Source organism: Ranitomeya imitator, chromosome 2 (assembly GCF_032444005.1).
Source record: "Ranitomeya imitator isolate aRanImi1 chromosome 2, aRanImi1.pri, whole genome shotgun sequence".
NCBI classification, from domain to species: Eukaryota; Metazoa; Chordata; class Amphibia; order Anura; family Dendrobatidae; genus Ranitomeya; species Ranitomeya imitator.
Window position 1 is genome coordinate 368,994,177 of NC_091283.1, and position 26,971 is coordinate 369,021,147.

The window sequence follows — 26,971 nt, forward strand, 5'->3', positions numbered from 1 at the left end:
GCTGTTCTGTTCGGTCTGGGGAGACCTATTTTGAACTTTGGTATTTTTTGGGGTGTTCAAGATGCGGTTCTGAAACTTGTGGTTGATTGACTTAAATGAGGATGGGTCGGTCGGCCACGGGTTTCAGAGCCGCATCTTGAATATTTTAAAGAATATTGAAGTTCAAAGTCGGTCATTTTTGACCAACAGAACAGCAGGGTTAAAATTATTCTACTTGTAAAAAAAAATCTTAATTGTATTTCCATCCAACAATGACTCTCTCGAATAATAAAAAGGCAGCAGAAGTAGGAAAAGGTAGACATCTTCAGTTCTGACCTAATTTTATTATTATGCTTTACTTATTATTATGGTTTACTTATAAACACAATTAATTCCACTTTACATACATTATCAACACTGTCCCCATTGGGGTTCACAATCTAAATCTACATCTCACTAATGCGCATACCACACTCACACACATTTAAAGGGAGTAAGGAAGACTTGGTATAGGGAGAAGCTATACCCAACTGATTCCTGTACAGACCAGTCAATTCTTAGCTGCATAGCTAAACCACCCCGGACCGGACTACATAAAAGGCAGTCGAACGGCTTCTCGTGCCCCTTGAGGAACCAGAGGGGAGGCAGCAACACACTGCCAACAAGGTGACAGGAAGGTGTGCAGGTGGACACGAAGACCCAGAGAAACTTAAAGCACATTCATGAAAGAGGAGAGAAAAGAAAGTAGAAACAAAAAAATAATTGAAACTAGAATAACCTTCCAGAAATAATAATAATGTAAATGGTTCAACTTAACTACAGTTTTCTTGAGTCAGACTAAATAAAGAAGCATTAGGACATCTCCGAGCCACGGTCATGCTTTATTGTAGGTAGGGTGTTCTTTTTTAGCTTATACTTCATTATTCCTCCTCCAGACATTCAACTGATCCATAGTCCCAGAAAATTCCAATTTTTGTTTCATTGATCATCATTTTGAGCATATTGATACTGACTATTCTTGTGTCAGTAGACGTAACATCTTTGTGTTCTCGCATGAATACCATTAGTGTTTATTAAGAGTCTTGCAGTACAACTGAAACCTCAGTGACTGTCAACATCAAATCTTGCAGAAAGTCATTTGCTGTCTTGCTGTCTCTTGAAGCTTTTTGACCACCTACTTCATGAGGATTTTGGAGGAAGACAGTGATAGCTTACTCTTTCTGCCACATCCAGACAGTGTAGCCAGTGTTCCTCTAACTTTGGACTTGTGGACTATGCTTCCAGCTATATTACTAGGAACATTCAATCCCTTAAAAATATTTTTGTATCCTTTCTTTGTGCAAGGCAATGATCTCTTCTCGTGATTTTTTGGACCACTCTCTTGATAACCAGTAATGTTAGTGAACTGGAGGCCATTGCAAAGAGCAATGCATTAATATTTCTCAGAAATGTTGCCAGAAGCTGCATTATGTTTGCAGCAAATCATAACGTCCTGAGGGGCTCTACTGAGTGCTAAAGATGTTGTGAAGAGGTCAACAATTCTGAGACCGCAGAAGTCATTAAAAGAGAAATTTTATGTTGAATTTGGAGAAACCACCTGATATGTGTTGTGATAAGCAGTTTAAATTCCTATGGCTTAAAGCACTGCTTAAGCACTGTTTTTAATTGCGGCGCTGAAGTGGTGCTACTAATCTAAGTTCCCATCCCCTAGCCTTATACTTACCAGCTCTTGTCTTTATCTTTTATCAGTGCCGCTCCAGTCAGTATCCAGCAGTTTGTGACCTGTTAGATCTCTCCAGTGTTTGCTGGATAATCCAAAAGTCACAACTAAATGTAAGTCTATGAGACTTTCAAATGGTTGCATTATCTAGATCAGTGATTTTCAACCTTTTTTGAGCCGCGGCACACTTTTTATACTTAAAAAATCCCGAGGCACACCACCAACCAAAATGGCACAAAATAGTGCGTCCAGGTTTGAGATGAAAGTCTGCAGTCATTCTATGTGACTGCAGGCTTCTGAATTCTCACAGCGCAAGCACTGCACACTTTCAGGATTCTCCCTTGCCGGTGGCCAGAGTGGACGGTCATGACAGCACAAGTATGTGATTTGGATACTTCTGGCCACATTCTAACTAGACGTGTCCGGCCTCAGTCAATTCATTTTCATTGAATGAGGCCACACATGTCTAGTCAGCACGTGACCGCATGTATGTAAATCACCAACATCAGAGAATTATGATAGCAGTGTGCACTGTGAGAATTCAGAAGTCTGCAGTCACATAGTATGACTGCAGACTCATCACAACCTTGGACATCCCCTTTAATGTTCCTAACAAATAAAAATGAGAATTAGTATCACAAAAAAAACACATTTACATCCAGGTACCTGATAGATGACGTTGTTTGTGGAGTCGCCTCTTTCTTTTCATCTTCACCTTGTCCAGATGCCATGATGACTCTTCTCATCCACCGGCAGAGCTCGTTTCTGCAGACTTCCATCTTCTCCTGTCTTCTGCAGCACATCCCGACACAACACCCTTAAAGATAGCAGTGTTATTATAATGCTCCGGAATAAAATATCTGCCCTAGGCTGAGCCCCTGAGTAAATAATTGCCCCTCACTTTATTCCCAGCACATAATATGACCCTCACTGTCCCTCTTATGGTACATGCCATCCACACTACCCTCTCTCTCTTTTCCATACTTCACACTGCCTTCTCATACGGTGTCCCTCATAGAGAGCCCAGTCTCTCTACTGTGCCCCTTCATTACACTCCTCCTACTTGGCATACTGTCTCCTCCTGGCTGTTACCCTCACACTACTCAGTATCTATTATGTGTCCACTCACACTTTCATCCCCCCATACTGTCTGCACACATTTCTAATAGCCTCCTCCTGTACATCACCCCCCTGCTAACATACCCCTTTGCTCTCTCCATATTTCCTCCTCACAAATTCCCCCCTCACACATTCCCCCGACTCCCCATACTGTCCTCACACATCCCATCACCGTTGCTCCCAGTACTGTCAGCACAAATTTTTCCCCTCGCTACTGTGTCCACCCCCATCTCCCCACTCACCCCCACAGAATATATCCACTCCCCTTCCGATAGAATAAATCCATCCCCATCCACACAGAATAAATGCACCCTGCCCCACACATGCTAAATAAATTCCAGCCCCCCCCCCACGTACACACTGAATAAATCCCCCCCACACACTGAATAAATCCCCCCACACACTGAATAAATCCCCCCACACACTGAATAAATCCCCCCCCCACACACTGAATAAATCCCCCCCACACACTGAATAAATCCCCCCACACACTGAATAAATCCCCCGCACACACTGAATAAATCCCCCCACTCACTGAATAAATCCCCCCCACACACTGAATAAATCCCCCCCACACACACTGAATAAATCCCCCCCACACACTGAATAAATCCCCCCACACACTGAATAAATCCCCCCACACACTGAATAAATCCCCCCCACACACTGAATAAATCCCCCCACACACTGAATAAATCCCCCCCACACACTGAATAAATCCCCCCACACACTGAATAAATCCCCCCACACACACTGAATAAATCCCCCCCACACACTGAATAAATCCCCCCACACACTGAATAAATCCCCCCCCACACTGAATAAATCCCCCCCACACTGAATAAATCCCCCCCACACACACTGAATAAATCCCCCCCACACACTGAATAAATCCCCCCCCACACTGAATAAATCCCCCCCACACTGAATAAATCCCCCCCACACACACTGAATAAATCCCCCCCACACACTGAATAAATCCCCCCACTCACTGAATAAATCCCCCCCACACACTGAATAAATCCCCCCCCACAGAATAAATCCCCCCCACACACTGAATAAATCCCCCCAACACACTGAATAAATCCCCCCACACACTGAATAAATCCCCCCCACACACTGAATAAATCCCCCCACACACTGAATAAATCCCCCCCCACACTGAATAAATCCCCCCCACACACACTGAATAAATCCCCCCCACACACTGAATAAATCCCCCCACTCACTGAATAAATCCCCCCCACACACTGAATAAATCCCCCCCCACAGAATAAATCCCCCCCACACACTGAATAAATCCCCCCCACACACTGAATAAATCCCCCCACACACTGAATAAATCCCCCCCACACACTGAATAAATCCCCCCACACACTGAATAAATCCCCCCCCACACTGAATAAATCCCCCCCCACACTGAATAAATCCCCCCCACACACACTGAATAAATCCCCCCCACACACTGAATAAATCCCCCCACACACTGAATAAATCCCCCCACACACTGAATAAATTCCCCCCACACACTGAATAAATCCCCCCACACACTGAATAAATCCCCCCCACACACTGAATAAATCCCCCCACACACTGAATAACCCCCCCCACACTGAATAAATCCCCCCCACACTGAATAAATCCCCCCCACACACTGAATAAATCCCCCCACACACTGAATAAATCCCCCCACACTTAATAAATCCCCCCACACACTTAATAAATCCCCCCACACACTTAATAAATCCCCCCACATACTCCCCATAAACCCACCCCACGCTGAATCTTCGGTGTCTTCAGCTCCACAGCACAGGAGCACTTACCACCAAGTGTCTTCTGTCTCCTGCGCGCCGGATAGTGACGTCAGCAGCGTGACCACATGACTTGATCACGCTGCTGGCGTCGCTCTGACCCAGCGGTCAGAGCCTCAATTGTACTCGCAGCTGGTAGATGTCTGCGAGTACAATTGATCTCAGGAGCCGGCGCGCTGCAGCTTCTCTGTGCCGGCTGTCAGCTTGACAGTCGGCACAGAGAACAGCTGACTCCCGTTCCCCGCGGCACAACCGACCATGTGTCGCGGCACACTAGTGTGCCGCGGCACACTGGTTGAAAAACACTGATCTAGATAACCAAAATGTATTGATAAAAAATGGGTCCTGGACACTGATATTTGTTAGAAACCCAACTTAAGTTAGCAGCTGCCTCCAAATTCTAATTAACGTCAGTCCACATGTGTTAGATATTGTGACAAACCTCACCAACAACAGATATTAAAGGCAGAAGAAAAATTTGCAAAGGTATTGTGTTAATCATTCAGATATAAAGTAAACTTTATAACTATGTCCTTGTCTAGAACAATATATTTTCATCCATATTTATTTAGAATTTTGGTAGAAGGGGTGAAACTAAAGATGACAGAGCTCACAAGTAACACAAAATGGTACTAGACGTTGAATGAGAAAGATCTGTGACTTCTCTGCATTTAGTGGTTATTACTACTCACCTGGGCAGTTATCTTTAGAAGTCTCCTCTATACACCGCTCATCACCACTCAAATATGTCTCTGTAGTATTAATATGAGTCAGATCTTCACCCTTAAACAAATATTGTGACAGTCACAGACAGGATGGAGAAGTCACATCTATGATCAGCTCTAATCCTGCCATCTTCACCGTTCTCATTACACAAGTATAAAACACATAATACTGGTGGATAAAACAAGACTGAACACAAGACCTTCACAGTCATCTACACATCATAGGGAAGATCTCATGACACCTTCTCTCCAGCTACCTGATGATCCTGAGGAACATTGGGATTTTCTTGTTTACAGTCCTGTGGAAGAAGAGGACGGGGACATCTCTCTGGTGTTGTCCTCTTACTGGATAGAACTGGAGGAAACACATACAGGGACTGAATTCATTCTTTACATACAGATAATTATAGGCCGTGTGTATTTAGTCCTGTCTATTACCTGGTGATGTGAGGGGCTCATGAACCTCCATCATGACGTCCTTGTACAAATCTTTGTGTCCTTCTAAATACTCCCACTCCTCCAGGGAGAAATAGATGGTGACATCTTGACATCTTACAGGAACCTGAGAGATAAAATGATACCATTATCATTCATATCTTCTCGTCATAACAATACTATAATGTCCCAGCATTCCCAGTAGTGTCACCTCTCCAGTCAGCAGCTCTGTCATCTTGTAGGTGAGTTCTAGGATCTTCTGGTCATTGATGTCCTCATGTATCAGGGGGTGGGGTGGAGGCCTCAAGATTGGGCTCAGGGGTGTTCCCCATCCCTCAGATACTGGGTCCTGACAGCGCTCACTAGAGTTCTTCTTCACTACTGTGTAATCCTGGTTATGTAGAGACACATTAATAAATCTCACTACAGACATTTCCAGAGTCCTCACCTCTCCAGTTCTGTCCCTCTGTTATTCCCATAGATAAGAATCATGTAATGTGAGGTCATGAGAATCTCTCACCTCTCCAGTAAGCCGGAAGAGGATCTCTAGGGTGAGGTGTAATATCCTCTCCACCATCTTGTCCCTGTCCCTATCCATCCTTGAGGGGTCAATCAGGAAAATTCTCTTATATAGAAGATATCCCACTGAGAGAATCCAATATTGCATAAATCTAAATCAGAAGATGAAAAACAATGTAAAATAATAAAAATACAATTTCTGGAAATAATGAGAGGAAACATGTACAGAGATATAAAAATTTTTCTAAATATTTAAAGAGGTATTCTCATGTTATTAAATTGTTTTAGTTACCATTAAAGGGAACCTGTCACCCCCAAAATCGTAGGTGAGCTAAGCCCCCCGGCATCAGGGGCTTATCTACAGCATTCTAGAATGCTGTAGATAAGCCCCCGATGTATCCTGAAAGATGAGAAAAAGAGGATAGATTATACTCACCCAGAGGCGTTCCCGCTGCGGTCCGGTCCGATGGGTGTCGCGGTCCGGTCCAGCGCCTCCCATCTTCTTACGATGACGTCCTCTTCTTGTCTTTATGCTGTAGCTCCGGAGCAAAGTACTGCAGTGCGCAGGCGCCGGGAAAGGTCAGAGAAGCCCGGTGCCTGCGTACTGCAGTACTTTGCTCTGCCCTCAACAGGGCAAAGTACGCCTGCACCAGAGCCGCAGCTTGAAGACAAGAAAAGGACGTCATCGTAAGAAGATGGGAGGCCTCGGACCAGACCGCGACAGACACCCATTGGATCGGACCGCCCACCCAGGTGAGTATAATCTAACCTCTTTTTCTCATCTTTCAGGATACATCGGGGACTTATCTACAACATTACAGAATGCTGTAGATAAGCCCCTGATGCCGGTGGGCTTAGCTCACCTTCGATTTTGGGGGTGACAGGTTCCCTTTAAAAGAAGCAATGTTATAATTGATTTACTTCTCTTATCTGCTGTGGTTCTCCTTATATAAATATGTTATCTTAAATACAGTAGTGTACAATTTACAGCCAAGAAGATCAGCTATAGAGCTAGGCTCAGTATACACAGTAGTTACATTTCAGACCGAAAAGTTAACTCCAAAAATCCCAGCCAATGTTCTCCACCTTATTTCTATGCGGCAGTTAGCTACTCACATCCCTCCCCTTCTGCTCCGGACAAACTTTCAAAATTGCCAGACCCCATTGGCAGCTTCCAGAGCAGTTCCCCTAATCATGGTTCAAAGGAACTGTTATATCGACATGTAAATAAAGTGGTAGAAGTATACATTTCAGAACAAACCACTGATAGCTGAATGTTACTGTACAAATGGAAAGCTCAACACAAGTTCTAATGCTGCAGCTCTGCGACTGATCAAAACAGTCACTCAAGGAAGAATGCCTGCCCTCTCCAAAAACCATGACGTAAAAGAGACACAGACTTAAAAACTGTGGGCTGATGAACACACAAGTTTAAAATATTAAGAAATATATAAAAGTTCACCAGCGCCTGACAGTTGGAATACTGAGTATAGATAAGCTGCAGACAAACCTTGTGTGAAAATCTGTGGTAAAGAAAAACTAATAAAAGAACATCTGCCGTGCTGTCCACCCTCTAAGAAATAAATAACACAGACTAAAAAGAAATAAAGTATTACTCAGGAAAAAAATAATTTATGTACTTCTATAATGAGATCTAATAAGAGATCTAATAAAATGGAATAGACTTAAAGGGAACCTGTCAGCAGGATTGCGCTGAGTAACCTACAGACAGTGTCAGGTCGGCGTTGTTATACTGATTAAAGGGAATCTGTCACCTACTTTTTCGTATATAAGCTTCGGCCTCCGCCATCGGGGGCTTATCTACAGCATTCTGTAATACTCTAAATAAGCCCTCGATGCAACCTGAAAGATAAGGAAAACAACTTAGATTATACTCACCCAGGAAGGGGGTCAGGTCCGATGGGCGTCGCGGTCTGGGTCCGGCACCTCCCATCTTCATGCGATGACGTCCACTTCCTTGCTTCCTGTCGCGGCTCCTGCACAGGCGTACTTTATCTGCCCTGTTGAGGGCAGCGCAAAGTACTGCAGTGCGCAGGCGCTGGGCTTCTCTGATCTTTCCCGGCACCTGCGCACTGCAGTACTTTGCTCTGCCCTCAACAGGACAGATAAAGTACACCTGCACAGGAGCCGCGACAGGAAGCAAGGAAGAGGACGTCATCGCATGAAGATGGGAGGCGCCGGACCCGAACCACACCGGACTGCCCCTGGGTGAGCAAAATCTAACTTGTTTTTTCTAATCTTTCAGGCTACATCGGGGGCTTATCTACAGCATTACAGAATACTATAGGTAAGCCTCTAATGGCAGTAACCGCAGCTTATATAAGAAAAAGTAGGTGGCAGATTCCCTTTAAAATGATACCTTGGGTTTATGAAATCCATCTTGTGGCTGTTTCTTAATCTTTATTTTCAGTTTTGAGTTAATGAGATTCTCATGCTTCTGGGTGGTCTGTGGAGGGGTGAGGGTCTTCATGTGGTCCTCTGCATACATACAGTGGGGAAAAAATATTTAGTCAGCCACCAATTGTGCAAGTTCTTCCACTTAAAAAGATGAGAGGCCTGTAATTGACATGATAATTAGACCACAACTATGAGAGTCAAAGTGAGAAAACAAATCCAGAAAATCACCTTGTCTGATTTGGCAAGATTTGTTTTTCAAATTATGGTGGAAAATAAGTATTTGGTCATTAACAAAAGTTAATCTCAATATGTTGTTATATATCCTTTGTTGGCAATGCAAGAGGTCATGGCAGACGCGGTACTGAATAAGGTGCGCGTCTCTGACTGGGGAGCACTTATAGAGAGCTGCACGAAAAGGTGGTCTGTGCCAGTTCCCCCCTAGCATCACTTCCCCCTTAGTGATGCACTAATTGGAAGACCCCCAGCCGGCCAGTGGGCACTAGAGGGGAGGGGTCCTACGGCCACTCCTACAGGGGTTAAATCCAGGTGTCCGGCCGGGAACTTTCTCTTTCACTCTCGGCAGGACACCTGGAAGCTTTTGTCCCTGCAGTCGTGATGTCGGACCCCCTGATTGAGGCCTTACAGAAGAGAGCGGCACAGAGAGGTGAGAACTGGCTTCGGTCCATTTTTACCGACATCAGGGCTCTGCTTTCGGTGCCCTCTCCCGACCCCTGCTCACACCCCCCTTATCTGGTCCGGCCTCGTCCTCCCTCACGCCTGCGCCCCCGGGGCCCCTTGTGGCAAGCTCACCTTCCATGCTGGCCTGCTCGCCAGCTGGGGGCCGTCCCGTGCAGCATTCATGCGGTCCAGGGTATGATTTGGTGCTGCCCCTCTCTTCCACCCTACGGGCTGAGGGTATCACAGCCGCAGACGCTGTGAGGGCCTCCAGGAAGCGGCGGGGGAGGGCCGGGCGCCGCACACAGCGCAAAAGAAGGGTAGTCCCCCCGGGCGTCGCGGGCCGCGCCGTGCAGCTGACAGGGTCGCCTCCTCCCCCTGCGCCTCCGGTGGCCGGTGGTGAGCTGGCTAGCGGCGCCGGGCGGCGTGAGGCTTCGCCTCCTTCCCTGGCCGCTCCGGCGGGTACTGCGGCTGTGCGGGGGGGAAGGCGGTCTGCCCGCCTACCCCGCGCCCCGGAGCGGCTCCAGGTCGGTGAAGGGGCGGCATCGCCGCCTCGCAGCGGCCGGCGTCCTCGGGCACCGCTTGCTGCATCGGTCCGGCGCTCGGTGGAAGCTCCGCCCACCGACTTCCTGTCTCCGCCCACCGACTTCCTGTCTCCGCCCACCCACTTCCGGTCCCCTCATTTCAGCAGTGCTGGTTACAGCGCCGGACAGTCCTCCGTTACCTTCCCTGCGGGCACATATATGCCGCCCGCAGGGGGTAACCTGGAGGCTACCACTAGCGCCCAACGGTCCCCAGAGCGCGCTGATCGGTCAAACCAGACCGATCAGCGCGCTAATTTCTCACCTGGTCTGACCTCCTGCCCACCCCCGGCAGACGCCGCACTGATGCCTGCTCGGGGGTATCAGGGGTCAGGACGAAGCGGTTACAGCGCGGCTGAAGAGCGCATTGTTCGGTCCCATAGGACCGAGCAGGGCGCTCAACAGCTGCACAACGGGAATCACTTCGAAATATCAATAAACGCACCAAGCACGGACGTATTTACACCTCCCCCCATTGCCCAATTTCCTAATAAAAATTATCCGTCAACTGCCGCCCCGTTAAATCCCAGCAACGAGGCTGAATACAGTTACCGCCTGACTCCCCCCCCCTTCTAAGTAGCACAACAGGACCGGATACCTCCAATATTCACCCCCCATAATACCGCTAGAACCCCCCCCATTACACCGCTGAGCAACGGCGGACGAAGGCGTAGACGCCGCACGTCCTCCCAATCTTCATCAGATAACTCCCATCACCATTCCCGCTACCCCTCTAAACGCCCCTCCCGTCACCGTCGCAGATGCAGCTCCCATAGGAGCTGCCGCAGATCTCAGACAACATCCGAGGGGTCCGAATTATCGCAGAGCCCGGATAGAAGTCGCGCACGTGGCAAATCATCTAAATCACGGGCACCCTCTAGGGCTATCAGCCGGGGAGAACAATCCCCCGCGGCTTCCAGCCACAACAACCACCACGCAGTCGCCGAAAACAGAGCCAACAATCCGCCACTACGTGGTTGTAATCGGGCTCCATCGCAAGATACTCACCTTCAATCCCTCGCTGTAGCGGGAGCCAGAGTTTCCCCATCCTGCGACATCACCCCGTCAACATCGGCGGGGGTTCCTCCAGGATCGGTGTACACTCGTCCAGAGTCACACAGCGGTGAGTGTTCCAAGGATAGCGAGGAAACGTTACGCTACGGGGTTAATGTAAAGGAAATGGAGCTAACTTCAGCGTTAAAGGAGATAATCCTACAATTATCTCAGGCAAGGGGAAATGTGGTGAACAACACAACACCACAATCTGCTAATCTACACAAAGACGCCTTCTTCTGCGGGATCAGCCCGCTAGGCGCTCATATAGATCTGGACACTAGACAGAAGATATGGAACAACAATTATATTGACATATGGTCGCTGTTATCAGCGGACCAACAAACGGTGGATAGACCTAACGATAGGGGTTTCGATAGGGGGAGATTGAAAATCGGTTTAACCATGAATAATTGGCTCCAGGCCTTCGCAGTATTGGGCTGTATTATGGGCCAGAAACATCCGGAACGCTGCTCCGAATTGTTTATATATCAGGACATGATATATAGTTCGTATAAGTCGCATGGCGGTTCAGCCTGGCGACGGTACGACGAGGAGTTCCGCAGGCGTCTGGCCCTACAGCCCGATCTAGGTTGGGGGGTGAAAGCGACATGTGTGGTTGCGGCTGATGCTGTCCCAAAAGCAGCCCCCCTTTTCAGCTACGACCACTAATTATTCCGCAGCCGCAGGTCAGAACTCGGTGGTCGTGCGAAAACCCGGGGCCTGCTGGCTATATAACGAGGGAAACTGCCGTTTCCACACATTATGCAAATTTAGACATGATTGCTCCGCTTGCGGGGGGGGGGCACCCAGCATCAAGGTGCACTCGTCAGCTGCACAAAGGGCCTACACGGCAGAACCCCGGTGAGCGTAACCGCGATGGCCCCCTGGCTAAAGCTCTACCCTAATAAGAAAGCGGCTCAGCAGCTGCAGGCAGGATTCTCCGACGGTTTCTTTATCCCCTTTAGGCTAACAAAAACGCCAACCCTATCTGATAACATCTAATCGGCTTGCGAATTTCCCCAAATTCTCAGACTAAAAATCGAAAAGGAGGGAGAAATGGGTAGAATAGCCGGCCCCTTTAAATCGCTCCCCTTTAAAAACATGAGAATATCACCGTTAGGCATCATACCAATAAAGGAACCCGGTAAATACTGCCTAATCCACCATTTATCTCACCCAAAGGGCGATTCGGCTAACGACGCAATTTCCCCAGAAGAAGCTTCCGTCTCATACGCATCGTTCGATAAAGCGGTAGAACTAGTCCGGGCAGCCGGACCCGGCGCCCTGCTAGCCAAATCCGACATAGAATCGGCATTCCGGTTACTACCCGTGCACCCCGAATGTTTCCACCTTCTGGGCTGCAAAGTGGACCAATACTATTACTTCGACATGTGCCTCCCGATGGGATGTTCCATCTCATGTCACTATTTCGAGCTGTTCAGCACCTTCCTAGATTGGGTAGTTCGGTACGAGACGGGCAGTAAATCCCTAATTCACTACCTCGACGATTTCCTGTTCGTCGGCCCCAGAAATTCTAAACTCTGCTTCGATCTACTAGAAAAATTCAAATCTATCTCACTCAAATTCGGCGTGCCCTTGTCACCGGAGAAAACGGAGGGTCCATGTAATGTATTGCCCTTTCTGGGCATTGAAATAGATACCAACATGATGGTGTTCCGCTTACCAGAGGCTAAAATACAAAAAAACCCTGCAAATGTTGAAAGGCTTCTGCGAAATTCACAAGGTAACCCTACAGCAAATGCAGGCGTTATTGGGTCTACTGACATTCGCCTGCCGTGTAATGCCGGTCGGCAGAGCATTTTCGCGCAGACTATCTCTGGTGACAAAAGGCGCTTCTCAGCCCGGCCATAGAATTAGGCTCACTCGTTCGCTAAAAGCAGATCTGCTGGTATGGCAGACGTTCCTACAATCGTACAACGGTCACACGTGCATCATGGCTAGAGAGATCACTAGCAAGGAATTAGGGCTGACAGTAGGGTGGAACAAAAAAGAGGGTTTCGCAGCAATCTATAAAAACCAATGGTGCAAATCTGGTTGGCCAGAGAAATGGACGACAACAAAATGGGGGCATGACCCAGCCCTATGGGAATTGTTTGCGGTAGTAGCAGCATTGGAGATATGGGCCGATCAGTTGAGGAACATGAACATTCGTTTCCAAACTAAAAATGTGAAAACAGCGAAGAGTCTAAATCACGTCTTCTTCATCCTTGCCCATACTCGCTCTCTTGCGAAGGCTCGCACTGATATGCCTGGAAAACAATATTTGGTGTAGAGCCATGGTGGCGGAAGTTGACGAGAATATCATTAACCCATTGTTATTTTCCAATTGGCAGACTTTCAGAATCCAGCAGCCCAACGCGCAACCCCGGGGTATTCGGTGTCCACAGTCCCTGTGGGACACAGTGGCCAATCATTGATGCCCTTAATCCAGGCCTCCGTTTCGCCAGCTACCTGGCAGGTGTATGCTAAGGCTTGGGAGGAGTGGTGCTCACTAATTCAGGGTAGGCCAGTCGATAAATGCGACCGAGCACGAAGCGCGGTGACAACCGATTTCTTATTACGGATGAGGGAAAGTGGGGCGTCGGGCACCTCGGCACAACGGAAATTATCAGGGCTAGCAATTTTCTTTCAATTATTGGGTTGGGTAGACGTAACTAAGTCCTTTTGCATAAGACAAGCCATAAAAGGTTTGAAAAGGCTTCAGCCAAGCCAAGAATGTCGCTGCCCCATTTCACTGAGATTATTGCAGGACCTGATTGCGATATCCCCGTCGGTCTGCTCATCGCAATATGAGGCGGCCCTCATATCAGCAGCTTTTGCGACCGGCTTTTTCGGAGCACTGCGTATCAGCGAATTGCTACCGCGGTCAAAAAAACGCGTCGGAAGGAGGCCTAATTAATGAGGACATAGTTATATGCAGTGACGTCCTGCGCATCAGGGTTAGAAAGTCCAAATGCGATCCCACTGGTAGGGGCACATGGGTCCTGGTTAACTCCACAGAGGGCCCAGCTTGCCTGCTAAAAATGGTTAGAAGATACGCCGGGATAAGACACGCTGGTAGATTTTTCTTCACTCATACAGACGGGTCCCCTCTGACCAAGTACCAATTTCAGGCGATGTTCAAGCTATGCTTGGAAAAAGCCGGGGCAAATCCAGAGTACGGAACACATTCGTTCCGCATAGGGGCAGCCACAGAAGCAGCTAGGGCAGGAGTGTCAGAGGCCGAAGTGCAGAGAATGGGTCGTTGGAAGTCCGCATGCTTCGCCAGATACATAAGACCCGACTTGCTTAATTAACATGCGTTGTCTCTTTCAGGGGTTAAAGTTTGGGTTGTAGGAGATTCCTACGTTTACTGGGCCGAAAAGAGGGCCGAACGGCGGCCAGGAGGGACAAATCTTTACCTCTCGGGCATAAAAGTTAACTGGAGGGGTGTCAGAGGCCTCCAGTGGAAACAGGTGTTCAAAGAGATGGTTGGCATAGCAAGGATGGCGGAACATCCGGTGATAATGGTGGTACACGCGAGTGGCAATGACCTGGGCAAACAAAAGGTGGCCGAATTGTACAAATGGGTGACAACGGATATGGAAAGGTTCAGCTGTCTATTCAGGAACATGATACTGGTGTGGTCGGATATAGCACCACGGGACGTCTGGCGAGGAGTAAGAGATAAAAAAGCCATAGAGCGGACAAGAAGGAAATTCAACGCGCGGATTGGAAAATATGTGAGAGGAAGAGGCGGTATCGAGATCCGTCACCGCCGGCTACAAGGGGATAACACGCCACAATTAAGACCGGACGGAGTTCACCTAACCGACATTGGCCTCGATATTTTTCTGTCTGGTTTACAGGATGGGGTTGAACAGGCCCTAACATCGAGGGGTGGGGTCGGAGTCCCGCGTAGTTAATACACGGGATCCTCCGTGGCGGAAAAATCGGAGGAGGGCAAAGGTCGTAACCGCTCGTTGGGCCAATTCCCCTGTCGATCACTGACAGGAGCTCGGCGCGAGCCACTCGTTACGATATGTAATTGCCCTTTCTCCGATTATTTAATTAATAAACTGTGACCGACCTGTTCAACCCACCTAGGACTGTGTGTGTTTCATTACGGGATTGATGGGAGGGGGGAAGGCACTGGTTACGACACCCAGGTCTCCACAGTCTGGCAGACGCGGTACTGAATAAGGTGCGCGTCTCTGACTGGGGAGCACTTATAGAGAGCTGCACGAAAAGGTGGTCTGTGCCAGTTCCCCCCTAGCATCACTTCCCCCTTAGTGATGCACTAATTGGAAGACCCCCAGCCGGCCAGTGGGCACTAGAGGGGAGGGGTCCTACAGCCACTCCTACAGGGGTTAAATCCAGGTGTCCGGCCGGGAACTTTCTCTTTCACTCTCGGCAGGACACCTGGAAGCTTTTGTCCCACCCACCCTCCCTTTTTAAAGGCTAATGATTAAACTAACCCACAGGATAATGTAAATGTGTGAATTATCTTATAAGATTTAAAAAAAAAAAAAAAAATTATTACGTATGTTGATATAACTAACCCCTGGTAACCTTTATTAAGTCACAGCGGAAAAAGCGGAGGAGGGCAAAGGTCGTAACCGCTCGTTGGGCCAATTCCCCTGTCGATCACTGACAGGAGCTCGGCGCGAGCCGCTCGTTACGATATGTAATTGCCCTTTCTCCGATTATTTAATTAATAAACTGTGACCGACCTGTTCAACCCACCTAGGACTGTGTGTGTTTCATTACGGGATTGATGGGAGGGGGGAAGGCACTGGTTACGACACCCAGGTCTCCACAGTCATGGTTTTCTGTATGTCTTCTCAAGGTTGGCACACACTGTTGGTGGAATGTTGGCCCATTCCTCCATGCAGATCTCCTCAAGAGCAGTGATGTTTTGGGCCTGTTTCTGGGCAACACGGATTTTCAACTGCTTCCAAAGGTTTTCTATGGGGTTGAGATCTGGAGACTGGCTAGGCCACTCCAGGACCTTCATCTGCTTCTTACGAAGCCACTCCTTTGTTGCCTTGGCGGTGTGCTTGGGATCATTATCATGCTGAAAGACCCATCCATGTTTCATCTTCAATGCCATTGCTGATGGAAGGTTTGCACTCAATATCTCACAATACATGGCCCCATTCATTCTTTCATGTACACAGATCAGTTGCCCTGGTCCCTTTGCAAAGAAACAGCCCCAAAGCATGATGTTGCCACCCCCATGCTTCACAGTAGGTATGGTGTTCTTTGGATGCAACTCAGCAGTCTGTCTCCTCCAAACACTGTTAAGGACTGGCGGAACGCACCAAGTATAGATGACATGAAACTAGGTGCGTTCGCAGTCCGAGGTCCACCGTGCAGGTAAAAACCCTGCTGCTAGTAAGACGGACTATATGACGGTACTATAAGTATACACGCACGGGTTAACTTCACCCTGCGTGAAGGAAGCGATCCTGTTGAGTCACAGGACCGCGGTACCGCACATAGAGCACGAGCAAGAAGTCAGCGAACACAACCCCAACACAGGATTGAAGTCCGATTAGACCACTTGCTGGCACAACACCGCAACTGGGTGTGTAAAGAAACTATTAAAATAGTATATAAAGGCACGAGAGTGCATGCAGTGCCGCACTGACGGATGCCACTAACCACCCAGGCTTGGGTAAGGAAAGCGCAGAGGAAGCGCACGGCGCCGTACAGGCGGTCACAGCAACTAGACGCTGTTATGTGTGTAACGTGCTGTTGGATAAGTCGGGCGCTAGATGCAGTAGAGGAAACTCGACTCCTAACAAACACGACGAGTTTTGTTTCTACTAAACAGTTCTACTTTGGTTTCATCAGACTATATGACATTCTCCCTATACTCTTCTGGATAATCCAAATGCAAACTTCAGACGGGCCCAGACATGTACTGGCTTAAGCAGGTGAACACATCTGGCACTGCAAGATCTGAGTCCCTGGCGACGTAGTGTGTTACTGATGGTAGCCTTTGTTATGGTGGTCCCAGCTCTATGCAGGTCATTCACTGGGTCACCCCGTGTGGTTCTGGGATTTTTGCTCACCGTTCTTGTGATCATTTTGACCCCACAGGGTGAAATCTTGCGTGGAGCCCCAGATCGAGGGAAATTATGAGTGGTCTTGTATGTCTTCCATTTTCTTATTATTGCTCCCACAGTTGATTTGATCACACTAAGCTGCTTGCCTATTGCAGATTCAGTCTCCCCAGCCTGGTGCAGGGCTACAATTTTGTTTCTGTTGTCCTTCGACAGCTCTTCGGTCTTCATCATAGTGGTGTTTGGAGTGTGACTGTTTGAGGTTGTGAACAGGTGTCTTTTATACTGATAAGTTGAAACAGGTGCCATTACTACAGGTGATGAGTGGAAGCCAGAGGAGCCTCTTAACCCCTTTACCCCCAAGGGTGGTTTGCACGTTAATGACCGGGCCAATTTTTACAATTCTGACCACTGTCCCTTTATGAGGTTATAACTCTGGAACGCTTCAACGGATCCCAGTGATTCTGACAGTGTTTTCTCATGACATATTGTACTTCATGACAGTGGTAAAAATTCTTTGATAGTACCTGCGTTTATTTGTGAAAAAAATGGAAATTTGGCAAAAATTATGAAAATTTCGCAATTTTCCAACTTTGAATTTTTATGCAATTAAATCACAGAGATATGTCACACAAAATACTTAATAAGTAACATTTCCCACATGTCTACTTTACATCAGCACAATTTTGGAACCAAAATTTTTTTTGTTAGGGAGTTATAAGGGTTAAAAGTTGACCAGCAATTTCTCGTTTTTACAACACCATTTTTTTTTTTTAGGGACCACATCTCATTTGAAGTCATTTTGAGGGATCTATATGATAGAAAATACCCAAGTGTGACACCGTTCTAAAAACTGCACCCCTCAAGGTGCTCAAAACCATATTCAAGAAGTTTATTAACCCTTCTGGTGCTTCACAGGAATTTTTGGAATGTTTAAATAAAAATGAACATTTAACTTTTTTTCACAAAAAATTTACTTCAGCTCCAATTTGTTTTATTTTACCAAGGGTAACAGGAGAAAATGGACCACAAAAGTTGTTGTACAATTTGTCCTGAGTACACCGATACCCCATATGTGGGGGTAAACCACTGTTTGGGCACATGACAGAGCTCGGAAGCGAAGGAGTGCCATTTGACTTTTCAATGCAAAATTGACTGGAATCGAGATGGGACACCATGTTGCGTTTGGAGAGTCCCTGATGTGCCTAAACATTGAAACCCCCCACAAGTGACACCATTTTGGAAAGTAGACCCCCTAAGGAACTTATCTAGATGTGTGGTGAGCGCTTTGACCCACCAAGTGCTTCACAGAAGTTTATAATGCAGAACCGTAAATATAAAAAATCATATTTTTTTCACAAAAATTATCTTTTCACCCCCAATTTTTTATTTTCCCAAGGGTAAGAGAAGAAATTGGACCCCAAAAGTTGTTGTACAATTTGTCCTTAGTACGCAGATACCCCATATGTGGGGGTAAACCACTGTTTGGGCGCATGGGAGAGCTCGGAAGGGAAGGAGCGCCGTTTGACTTTTCAATGCAAAATTGACAGGAATTGAGATGGGACGCCATGTTGCGTTTGGAGAGCCACTGGTGTGCCTAAACATTGAAACCCCCCACAAGTGACACCATTTTGGAAAGTAGACCCCCTAAGGAACTTATCTAGATGTGTGGTGAGCGCTTTGACCCACCAAGGGCTTCACAGAAGTTTATAATGCAGAGCCGTAAAAATAAAACAAAATTTTTTTCCCACAAAAATTATTTTTTTAGCCCCCAGTTTTGTATTTTTTCGAGGGTAACAGGAGAATTGGACCCCAAAATTTGTTGTCCAATTTGTCCTGAGTGCGATGATACCCCATATGTGGGGGGAACCACCGTTTGGGCGCATGGGAGGGCTCGGAAGGGAAGGAGCTCCATTTGGAATGCAGACTTAGATGGAATGGTCTGCAGGTGTCACTTTGCGTTTGCAGAGCCCCTAATGTACCTAAACAATAGAAACCCCCACAAGTGATACCATTTTGGAAATTAGACCCCCTAAGGAACTTATCTAGATGTGTTGTGAGAGCTTTGAACCCTCAAGTGTTTCACTACAGTTTGTAACGCAGAGCCGTGAAAATTAAAAAAAAAAAAAAACTTTCCCCCCAAAATTATTTTTTAGCCCCCAGTTTTGTATTTTCCCGGGAGTAAGAGGAGAAATTCGACCCCAAAAGTTGTTGTCCTATTTGTCCTGAGTACACTGATACTGCATATGTTGGGGTAAACCCCTGTTTGGGCGCACGGGAGAGCTCGGAAGGGAAGAAGCACTGTTTTACTTTTTCAACGCAGAATTGGCTGGAATTGAGATCGGACGCCATGTCACTTTTGGAGAGCCCCTGATGTGCCTAAACAGTGGAAACCCCCAATTATAACTGAAACCCTAATCCAAACACACCCCTAACCCTAATCCCAACAGTAACCCTAACCACACCCCTAACCCTAATCCCAACCCTATTCCCAACTGTAAATGTAATCTAACCCCTAACCGTAACTTTAGCCCCAACCCTAACCCTAACTTTAGCCCCAACCCTAACTGTAGCCCTAACCCTAACCCTAGCCCTAACCCTAATGGGAAAATGGAAATAAATACATTTTTTTAATTTTTCCCTAACTAAGGGGGTGATGAAGGGGGGTTTGATTTACTTTTATAGCGGGTTTTTTAGCTGATTTTTATGATTGGCAGCCGTCACACAGTGAAAGACGCTTTTTATTGCAAAAAATATTTTTTGCGTTACCACATTTTGAGAGCTATAATTTTTCCACATTTTGGTCCACAGAGTCATGTGAGGTCTTGATTTTTGCGGGACGAGTTGACGTTTTTATTGGTAACATTTTCGGGCACGTGACATTTTTTGATCGCTATTTATTCCAATTTTTGTGAGGCAGAATGACCAAAAACCAGCTATTCATGAATTTCTTTTGGGGGAGGCGTTTATACCGTTCCGCGTTTGGTAAAATGGATAAAGCAGTTTTATTCTTCGGGTCAGTACGATTACAGCGATACCTCATTTATATCATTTTTTTATGTTTTGACGCTTTTATACGATAAAAACTATTTTATAGAAAAAATAATTATTTTTGCATCGCTTTATTCTCAGGACTATAACTTTTTTATTTTTTTGCTGATGATGCTGTATGGCGGCTCGTTTTTTGCGGGACAAGATGACGCTTTCAGTGGTACCATGGCTATTTATATCTGTCTTTTTGATCGCGTGTTATTCCACTTTTTGTTCGGCGGTATGATAATAAAGCGTTGTTTTTTGCCTCTTTTTTTTTTCTTACGGTGTTTACTGAAGGGGTTGGGGTTAACTAGTGGGCCAGTTTTATAGCTCGGGCCGTTACGGACGCGGCGATACTAAATATGTGTACTTTTAATGTTTTTTTTTTGTTTATATTTAGATAAGGAAATGTATTTATGGGAATAATTTTTTTTTTTTTTACTGTTTTACTTTGTCCCAGGGGGGGGACATCACAGATCGGTGATCTGACAGTTTGCACAGCACTCTGTCAGATCACAGATCTGACTTACAGCACTGCAGGCTTCACAGTGCCTGCTCTGAGCAGGGAGGGAGGGAGGGCGTTGCTGCGGAGGGCTCAGGGAAGCCCGCAGGGAGCCCCCTCCCTTCGCGATGCTTCCCTGTACCGCCGGCACATTGCGATCATGTTTGATCGCGGTGTGCCGGGGGTTAATGTGCCGGGAGCGGTCCGTGACAGCTCCTGGCACATAGTGCCGGATGTCAGCTGTGATAGGCAGCTGACACCCGGCCGCGATCGGCCGCGCTTCCCCGTGAGCACGGCCGATCGCGTATGATGTACTATCCCGTCGGTGGTCATAGGGGCCCACCCCACCTCGACGGGATAGTACGTCTGATGTCAGAAAGAGGTTAAAGAAGAAGTTACAGGTCTGTGAGAGCCAGAAATCTTGCATGTTTTTAGGTGACCAGACGGCGCCATTTTGCTAGAGGAAAAAAAATTGGCTCCAACATAGCACCAGTGGCGCCTGCACAGTAGCATCTATTAGATCACCATTTTGGGAAAGCTATTTTTTTTCAGAATCAATGTATATGACTAAATAAAACAATTTAATGCAGGGGTCGGTATTGGGACCTGTTCTCTTCAACATATTCATTAATGATCTGGTAGAAGGTTTACACAGTAAAATATCGATATTTGCAGATGATACAAAACTATGTAAAGCAGTTAATACAAGAGAAGATAGTATTCTGCTACAGATGGATCTGGATAAGTTGGAAACTTGGGCTGAAAGGTGGCAGATGAGGTTTAACAATGATAAATGTAAGGTTATACACATGGGAAGAGGGAATCAATATCACCATTACACACTGAACGGGAAACCACTGGGTAAATCTGACAGGGAGAAGGACTTGGGGATCCTAGTTAATGATAAACTTACCTGGAGCAGCCAGTGCCAGGCAGCAGCTGCCAAGGCAAACAGGATCATGGGGTGCATTAAAAGAGGTCTGGATACACATGATGAGAGCATTATACTGCCTCTGTACAAATCCCTAGTTAGACCGCACATGGAGTACTGTGTCCAGTTTTGGGCACCGGTGCTCAGGAAGGATATAATGGAACTAGAGAGAGTACAAAGGAGGGCAACAAAATTAATAAAGGGGATGGGAGAACTACAATACCCAGATAGATTAGCGAAATTAGGATTATTTAGTCTAGAAAAAAGACGACTGAGGGGCGATCTAATAACCATGTATAAGTATATAAGGGGACAATACAAATATCTCGCTGAGGATCTGTTTATACCAAGGAAGGTGACGGGCACAAGGGGGCATTCTTTGCGTTTGGAGGAGAGAAGGTTTTTCCACCAACATAGAAGAGGATTCTTTACTGTTAGGGCAGTGAGAATCTGGAATTGCTTGCCTGAGGAGGTGGTGATGGCGAACTCAGTCGAGGGGTTCAAGAGAGGCCTGGATGTCTTCCTGGAGCAGAACAATATTGTATCATACAATTATTAGGTTCTGTAGAAGGACGTAGATCTGGGTATTTATTATGATGGAATATAGGCTGAACTGGATGGACAAATGTCTTTTTTCGGCCTTACTAACTATGTTACTATGTTACTATGTAATGCACATTATGCGAACATGCTGCAGGTGTTGAAGGTGATTTTTTTTGTTTTTCAATACATATAATATTCTGTATGTAAAATAGGGGGCAGGTCAATGATTGATCAGTTTCACAATTTGACGGTCAGTTTTTTGAAATTTGTGTTCATTAGCCTTCTGATTGAGCACTCCTTTACCTCTTAGCCACAGGTGTTTTAATCGCAGCAGGTCCATTACCCCTCCACAGAGAGAGAGAAATTTAGTCTAAGAAGAGGATTCACAGTAGGTTCCCATTCAGATGAAGACGTTTATTCTTAGCGAGGAAATGAAAGTTTAGGACCTGGTATAAGAGATATGCCTTAATGTGGCTACCAGGTACACATGAATTGGCCAATTTATGCGCTAAACGCTCTCATTTTTTCATATTTCTAGTGCAGTTATATTTTCATGTTTCATGTTTGCATGTTTTAGCGCCACAGTGTGCTGGCTTCTTTTATTTGAATGATTGATCAGTGACCTGTCAGCATTATGAATAGCCAGGTATCATCAGTATAACGGCACTGACCTGACCGTGTCTGTAGGTTACTGAGCACAATCCTGCTGACAGGTCCACTTTAATCAATTAAGCCGGGGCGCCCCCTGGCTCTACAGACGCAACCTCCTCCTCGTGGTATTACCTTCTCTTCATTCAGACTCCGTGAACACAGCATCCTCGTACAGCTACTTGCATGTGTCACTTGCTGGCAGCCTCACAGAGAAGACTGGTGAATATCATGCAGACAGTAACTCTGCATGATTTATAGAGAATCTTTTTCAATGTGGATCGCAGTATAAATCTTTTGAATGTCTGCAACCCCAATGACTTTTTACAAATAGGACTATAGTTATTACTCTTGCTATTTTTTGATGTTGGACTAATTTGTGAATCTTACTTGATTAAACGTATTCCATTTTATTAGATATCTTAAAAGATCTCATTTTAGAAGTACAAAAATGTTTTTTTTTCCTAACACTTAATTTTGTGTTAGTCTATGTTCAAATTAATTTCATCGTGAGTGGACAGCGCAACAGATATTTTTTTATAAGTGTACAATATCCCTTTGATGACAGAGCGTATCAAACCTTTACATGAACACTGCGGCTAATCATTGGTCACAAAACGTGTCAACATGTACAATGCAGAAGTATTTGTTATACAGACGATTTTGCAAGTTTTCCCACCTACAAAGAATGGAGAGGTCTGTAATTTTTATCGTAGGTACCCTTCAACTGTGAGAGACAGAATCCAAGAATAAAATCCCAGAAAATCATATTGTATGATTTTTAAATAATTAAATTGCATTTTCTTGCATGAAATAAGCATTTGGTCACCTACTCACCAGCAAGAAATCTTGCTCTCGCAGACCTGTTAGTTTTTCTTTATGAAGACCTCCTACTCTGCACTCTTTACTTGTATTAATTGCACTTGTTTGAACTTCTTACCTGTATAAAAGACACCTGTCCACACAATCAATCACACTCCAACCTCTCCACCATGGCCAAGATCAAAGAGCTGTCTCTGGACACCCGGGACAAAATTGTAGACCTGCACAAGGCTGGGATGGGCTATAGGACAAGAGTCAAGCAGCTCGGTGTGAAGGCAACAACTGCTGGTACAATTATTAGTAAATTTAAGAAACACAGAATAACTGTCGATCTTCCTCAGTCTAGGGCTCCATGCAAGATCTCACCTCATGGGGTAAGGATGATTATGAGAAAGGCCAGGAATCAGCCTAAAATGACATGGTATAACCTAGTCAATGACCTGAAGAGAGCTGGGACCACAGTCTCAAACATTACAGTTAGTAACACACTATGCTGTCAAGAATTAAAATCCTGTAAGGTCCCCCTGCTCACGTCAGCACATTTCCAGACCCATTTGAAGTTTGCCAATGACCATCTGGGTGATCCAGAGGAGGCATGGGAGAAGGTCATGTGATCAGATGAGAGCAAAATAGAAATTTTTGGTATCAACTTTAGTTGCCATGTTTGGAGGAAGAAGTACAACACCAAGAACACCAACCCAACCATGAAGCATGGTGGGAGAAGCATCATACTTTGATGGTGCTTTTCTGCAAAGGGGACAAGATGACTGCATTGTATCAAAGACAGGAAGCATAGGGTAATGTATCGCAAGATTTTGGCCAACAACTTCCTTCCCTCAGTAAGAGTATTGAATATGGGTGATAGCTGAATCTTCCAGCATGACAATGAGCAGAAAGACACAACCAGGGCAACTAAGGAGCGGCTCTGTAAGAAACATTTCAAGTTCCTGCAGTGGCCTAGCCAGTCTCCAGCCCTGAACCCAATAGAAAATCTTTGGAGGGAGCTGACATTCAACGTTGCCCATCAACAGCCCTGAAACCTGAAAGATCTGTAGAAGATCTGTATGGGGAGGGGGCCAAAATCCCTGCTGCAGTGTGTGCAAACCTGGTCAAGAAATACAGGAAACGACTGACCTCTGTAATTGCAAAGTTTTCTGTACCAAATATTAAGTTCTGTTTTTCTATTGTATCAAATACTTAGTCCATGCAATAAAATGCAAATTAATTATTTAAAACTCATATAGCGATATTTTCTGGATTTTATTCTTAGATTCTGAAGTATACCTACTATAAAATTACAGACCTCTCCAGTCTTTGTAGGTGAGGAAACTTGCAAAATCGGCAGTGTATGAAATTTATTTTCCCCACTGTACATATATATCCAAATTTATAAACCATAAAAAAATAATTAAAATGGACAACCATATATTAACCCACGCAAACATCGGGAGAACATAAAAACTGTATTCTTGGTGGGATTTGAACCCAGGACAATGTAACAGTGCTAACCACTGAGCCACCGTTCTGGCATTATTATGAAGCCAAACCAGACACTATTTGAAGACGTGTTGCGGGGCAATAGTCAATCATCAGTGCAAAGCAAGAAATCTGATTTGGATAAATTCCCCCGACAGGTTGTGTAAGGGGAACGTTTCTCCGTCCTCCTTAGCTCTCAGACTCAATTGACATTTTATAATTAAATTAATTCAATTTTTCTACATTTCATTGATTATACAAAAACATTACAATCTCCACCCCAGAGAAAGCGTCATCTGTCCCCAAACCAGAGCGCCCTCCCCTGTATACATGAGCACAGCCAGCGTTCTATTACTGTACATATACACATGGCAGAGCTGGGGGCACTATCTCCGGGAATGGAGGGGTTACTGCCCCCTGCCCCCGCCCAGTAATGGGGAGTCTCCAGCACCTACCTCCACCTGCAGAGCCGCACACCACATATATGGCTGTTCTGTGCGCACAGGACCTGTGATGAGGTCACAGGAGGGGAGGAGTCAGGGGTCACATGATCAGGGGCTTCAGTGTATGCAGGACTCTGCTGTGCTGGTTGTCATGGGGCTGGATGAGGGGAAGTTTATGTGTGGGGTAAGGACTTGTTTACAGTGTGGATGCAGCAGAGCCGTGTGTGTACGAGGTGTACGGAGCAGAGAAGTGTGTACGAGGTGTACGGAGCGGAGCCGCATGTGTACGAGGTGTACGGTGCAGAGCCACATGTGTACAAGGTGTACGGAGCAGAGCCGTGTGTGTACGAGGTGTACGGAGCGGAGACGTGTGTGTACGAGGTGTACGGAGCGGAGACGTGTGTGTACGAGGTGTACGGAGCGGAGCCGCATGTGTACGAGGTGTACGGAGCAGAGCCGTGTGTGTACAAGGTGTACGGAGCGGAGAAGTGTGTACGAGGTGTACGGAGCGGAGCCGCATGTGTACGAAGCAGAGCCGTGTGTGTACGAGGTGTACGGAGCGGAGACGTGTGTGTACGAGGTGTACGGAGCGGAGACGTGTGTGTACGAGGCGTACGGAGTGGAGCCGTGTGTGTACGGAGCGGAGCCGCATGTGTACGAGGTGTACGGTGCAGAGCCACATGTGTACGAGGTGTACGGAGCAGAGCCGTGTGTGTACGAGGTGTACGGAGCAGAGCCGTGTGTGTACGAGGTGTACGGAGCGGAGACGTGTGTGTACGAGGTGTACGGAGCGGAGCCGCATGTGTACGAGGTGTACGGAGCAGAGCCGTGTGTGTACAAGGTGTACGGAGCGGAGAAGTGTGTACGAGGTGTACGGAGCGGAGCCGCATGTGTACGAGGTGTACGGAGCAGAGCCGTGTGTGTACGAGGTGTACGGAGCGGAGACGTGTGTGTACGAGGTGTACGGAGCGGAGACGTGTGTGTACGAGGCGTACGGAGTGGAGCCGTGTGTGTACAGAGCGGAGCAACATGTGTACGAGGTATACGGAGAGGAGCCGCGTGTGTGCAAGGTGTACAGAGAGGAGCTGTGTGTGTACGGAGCAGAGCTGCATGTGTATGAGGCGTACGGAGAGGAGCTGCGTGTGTACGAGGTGTACGGAGCAGATCTGCGTGTGTAAGGCTACTTTCACACTTCCGTCGGTACGGGGCCATCGCAAACCGTCGGCCCGACGTACCGACGGACGTTGTGCTAAACTTAGTTCATTGTGATAAGCGTGGAGGAGGGGGCAAAGTTTCGGCCGCGCATGCGCGGTTAAAAATGGCGGACACGTCGCACTAAAAAAGTTACATTGAACTTTTTTTGTGCATCGCGTCCGCCAAAACACGACGGATCCGTCGCACCATGGATGCGACGTGTGCCCATCCGTCGCTAATACAAGTCTATGGGCAAAAAACGCATCTTGC

At 46.6% G+C, this 26,971-nt stretch overlaps 1 protein-coding gene across 1 annotated transcript in view; it reads right to left on the reverse strand.

Annotated features, from left to right (window-relative positions):
• Positions 1–25,557, reverse strand: part of LOC138663923 (zinc finger protein 773-like) — a 30,117-nt gene extending 4,560 nt beyond the window's left edge. The window contains exons 1-6 of the mRNA XM_069750296.1: positions 25,520–25,557; positions 6,310–6,460; positions 6,001–6,180; positions 5,793–5,916; positions 5,612–5,709; positions 5,322–5,412 (exon numbers count right to left, since the gene is read on the reverse strand). Coding sequence (XP_069606397.1) covers positions 5,322–5,412; positions 5,612–5,709; positions 5,793–5,916; positions 6,001–6,180; positions 6,310–6,456 — 640 coding nt within the window. The 5' untranslated portion in view covers positions 6,457–6,460; positions 25,520–25,557. The remainder of the gene's footprint in view (positions 1–5,321; positions 5,413–5,611; positions 5,710–5,792; positions 5,917–6,000; positions 6,181–6,309; positions 6,461–25,519) is intronic.
• Between the last annotated feature and the right edge of the window lie 1,414 nt (positions 25,558–26,971).